At 40.2% G+C, this 4,297-nt stretch overlaps 1 protein-coding gene across 1 annotated transcript in view; it reads left to right on the top strand.

Annotated features, from left to right (window-relative positions):
• LOC107568363 (gastrula zinc finger protein XlCGF52.1-like) overlaps nucleotides 1-4,269 on the top strand; it is an 8,273-nt gene extending 4,004 nt beyond the window's left edge. The window contains exon 2 of the mRNA XM_016254318.1: nucleotides 2,896-4,269. Coding sequence (XP_016109804.1) covers nucleotides 2,896-3,701 — 806 coding nt within the window. The 3' untranslated portion in view covers nucleotides 3,702-4,269. The remainder of the gene's footprint in view (nucleotides 1-2,895) is intronic.
• The last annotated feature ends 28 nt before the right edge of the window (nucleotides 4,270-4,297 follow it).

The raw sequence follows: 4,297 nt of genomic DNA, 5'->3' as shown, positions 1-4,297 counted from the left end.
CCAGTGCTGATCGTACGGGTGCTGGATGTGTATTTTCCCAGCCTCACTAGCTGCTGCCTGTCTGTCAGGAAGCTGTTGATCCACTGACAGACGGAGGTGGGCACGGAGAGCTGAGATAGTTTGGGCAGGAGGAGGTTTGGGATGATAGTGTTAAAGGCCGAGCTGAAGTCCACGAACAGGATCCTCACATAAGTCTCTGGTCTGTCTAGATGTTGCAGAACATAGTGCAGTCCCATGTTGACTGCATCCCCTCTCCCCCACACCTGAAAGACAAAGTTTTTTTTTTTAGTTTAGGATGAAGTCAAGTAGCGTTGAAAGAGATGAGTTTTCAGCTGTCGCTTGAAAATTGTCAGGGATTCAGCATTCCGGATGGGGGGGGGGAGATCATTCCACCAGCCAGGAATGTTCTGGAAAGTGATTTAGTGCCTCTCTGTGATGACGAGGCATCGCTCACTCGTAGATCCCAGACTTTTGGAGGGGATGTAGATTCGTAGTAGTGATTGGAAGTAGGCGGGTACTGAGCCTGTGGCTGTTCTATATGCAAGCATCAATGTCTTGAACTTGATGCGAGCCACAACCGGTAGCCAGTGCAAGGAGATAAAGAGAGGTGTAACATGGGCTCTTTTGGGCTCGTTGAAGACCAGTCGTGCCGCTGCATTCTGAATAATTTGTAGAGGTTTGATTGTGCTTGATGGAAGTCCAGCCAGAAGAGCATTGCAGTAGTCCAGCCTAGAAATGACAAGGGCCTGGACAAGAAGTAGTGCAAAAAACAACACTACTCCATAATAGCAATCACAATGACAACACAATAACAACAATGACAACAACTGTAAGATTATAACTTAAAAGCTTCACTAAAAATATATGTTTTGAGTAATTTCTTTAAACAATCAAAAGACGGGACATTCCTTATAGGAAGAAGCAGAGAATTCCACAACCTGGGAGCAATGACCTCCCATCCATAGTTTTGAGTTTACAACGAGGCTGGTACAGAGTAAGAGAACCAGCAGATCGGAGAGACGAGATGGTGTAGACACTGTGACCAAATTACAAATATACTCTGGGGCCAGCCCATGTACTGCTTTATAGGTTAAGATAAGAACTTTAAAATCAATACGTGATTGAACTGGAAGCCAGTGTAGTTGAGAAAGCACAGGAGTAATATGACTGCGGGATGGTGTGTAAGTTAAAACACGAGCAGCTTAGTGTTGCACATATTGCAGCCTCCTAATCAAATTTGCAGATAACCCTGCAAAAAGTGAATTACAATAATCAAGCCTAGATGTTATAAAGGTGTGAATAAGCCTTTCTGCATCTGGCATAGAGAGAAACAGCCTTATACGGTCCATATTCCGAAGATGATAAAAGGCTACTTTAGTAACATTCTTAAAATGAGTGTTAAAAGTCAGCTGTGCATCAAAAATCACACCCAAATTCCGCACCTGTACAGAAGGGAGAATCTGGCACTCATCCACTGTAAGTTTTTAATTATTACATCTATTTACAGCAGTTGAAGTGCCAATCAATATAACTTCAGTTTTTTTAACGGTTTAACTGCAGGAAGTTCTGTTTCATCCAGGCCTGTATTTCCAGTAAACAAGCAGATAAAGTTGAAAGTGCTGATGTGACATCATGTTGAGTACTAATGTAAATCTGGGTATCATCTGCATAGCAATGATAACCCACACCATACTTTTAAATAATCTGCCCAAGAGGCAACAGGTAAATTCTAAAAAGAGTAGGACCCAATACTGACCCCTGAGGGACACCCTGCCGCAATGGAGCAGTCTGAGATCTGTTTGCAATATTACATACATATTCGGTTATAGTTATAGCGCCACCAACTGGCAACAGGAAGTGACATGTTTAACACTGATGCACAGCCCGTTTTCGCTCTTATCTCAGTGTTATTTACATTTTATAATAGTTCATTGTTCGTTTCTGAAAAAGGGACGATCCCTAAATTGAGCGTGAATAAGAAGCTAAGAAATGCGGAAGCGTCGCGTTTTTAAGGTGGAACGGATAGCGTCAATAAGAAGCTGCGAATAAGAAGCTGAATTCAGCCTCGTGTGATGCACTATTAGCAATACAGCAAAATATGCCATTGTGTGCTAAACATGCTATAAATATGATCAAACGTGTTGTATTACAAATTTATGAAATGTTAAATCTAGGTTCCAATGTAATAGAATATATACTGAAAAAGTTATGTACCTTGTGTTTTACATTTTGAGGTAAAAAAGCATGAACTTCCCAAGGACACCAAATCAGCAAGCCCAGGTGTCTGAGATAATGACCTTTTATCTTTATGCTCTTCCTGACCATCTGGCTTTTTAAGCTCAAAGCACAGCTGTACCGTTGTCTCTGTGATAATGCAAAAGTATGGCGATACTGTCAGACTGAGTGGATCAGCACCTATGCATTGAATGACACTGTTATACTGATGAGATCAAGGCTGGGAAAATGCCTGTGTCGGGCTGATTCCTGTACTTCATTTGCATGCTATGGGTTAGATTGTCTCCACCTCTAATGAATGTATCCCGCCCCCTTAAAATTGATATAAACTACAATGTATCACTATGTTAGTCGGACTTGGATGACTGCAGCGATGCACAGCGAGTCCTCAATAAAGAGTGACTTCTGTATGAAAGATATCCCAACGTCTCCTGGTTTCTGCTTCGACGAGGAAAAAGTTTCCTACACATGCTAGCAACACTTACTAAGTGCTAAAGCATGCTATTAATACTATGAAACAGGAAGTTGTTGTAACTCATACATATAATGTCCGGTCTTCTCCAAACTTCACATATTTGATAAGAGTCCTGGCCTTAAACATTTACATGCCAATGTTTTTTTGAGTTACTGACAAATGAACTGTTTTTGCATTTATTTCAGAGTTGATTGAAGAAAATGAGCAGAATGAAGAATTGAGTGAAGTTGAAGAGAAAAATCACTTCAAAACTGGAGAAAAACCTTTGAGTTTCTGTCAAAGAAAACGGGTAATATTAAAGAAAACAAGAGCCAAGAAATCTTTCACCTGCACTCAGTGTGGAAAGAGTTTGACATCCAAACATAGTCTTGAGCTTCACATGAGAGTTCATACTGGAGAGAAACCGTTCACTTGTGATCAGTGCGGGAAGAGTTTCACACAATCATCAAGCCTTAAGCATCACATGAACATCCACACTGGAGAGAAACTGTACATATGTGATCAGTGCGGGAAAACATTTTTGTGCGCTTCATACCTGACAACACACCTAAAATTTCATATAAAGGAGAAGCCACATTCATGTCATTTGTGTGGAAAGAGTTTTTCATTACTACAACGTTTGAAAATACATCAGAAAACACATACTGGTGTGAGAGAGTACATGTGCTTTGAGTGTGAGAAGACTTTTACTTCAGCGGGCAGTTTAAAACAACATGAGAGGATTCACACGGGAGAGAAACCTTACAAGTGTTCACACTGTGAGAAGAGATTCATTCAGTCAGGAACACTGAAAGCACATGAGATGATTCACACTGGAGAGAAACCTTATAAGTGTTCACACTGTGAGAAGAGATTCATTCATTCAGGAATCCTGAAAACACATGAGAGGATCCACACTGGAGAGAAACCATATCACTGCACTGCATGTGGGAAGCGTTTCAATCATTCATCTAATCTACACAGACATACAAAAAAATATCACAGTAAGTAGATCATCTTCAGATCTTTCAGGTCATCACCAAATGTGACACAATAATGCATCAAGCAGTGAAATATCATATGGATAAATCTGTCATTACAAGTGACATGACAAAGAGACATTATCTGAAGTTTTCAGTGAATAAAGTTCATCTTCATCTTCATAACCAGCAGATTCAACTGTGAGATTCAGATCAACTCAAAGATAGAGTTCCTCCCCAAAGATCAATGTCAAAACGTTTTACTCTAGTATGTTATTTTGCTTCATGATATAAATGATATCATTGTGCTTTCTTATGAGTTTGATATTATGTTCAATTGTCTTATAATGCATATGTCACTTGTAGTGTGCTTACTCTTTTATTAAGGAAAGTAGAAGTTTTTACAAACCGTTCTTGTTCAGGAAGCTGAAGAAGAGACTGTAACACTGTAGGATCTATGTCTCACAATGGACCCACCTACATGATGGAGACACACATCAAACCCTCACATTCCATTGAGACAAATCGAAGAACTCCTATCCAACAGATGCAGTCGTAAAACTCATGCAGGGTCAGTGAATGTGAAACATTTCCTGGACTGTTTGGCTATCTCTCAAGATACGCTAAA

Source organism: Sinocyclocheilus grahami, unplaced genomic scaffold, assembly GCF_001515645.1.
Source record: "Sinocyclocheilus grahami isolate Dianchi unplaced genomic scaffold, SAMN03320097.WGS_v1.1 scaffold1238.1, whole genome shotgun sequence".
In the NCBI taxonomy this organism is placed as follows: Eukaryota; Metazoa; Chordata; class Actinopteri; order Cypriniformes; family Cyprinidae; genus Sinocyclocheilus; species Sinocyclocheilus grahami.
This window is presented reverse-complemented; position numbering and strand designations above follow the sequence as displayed.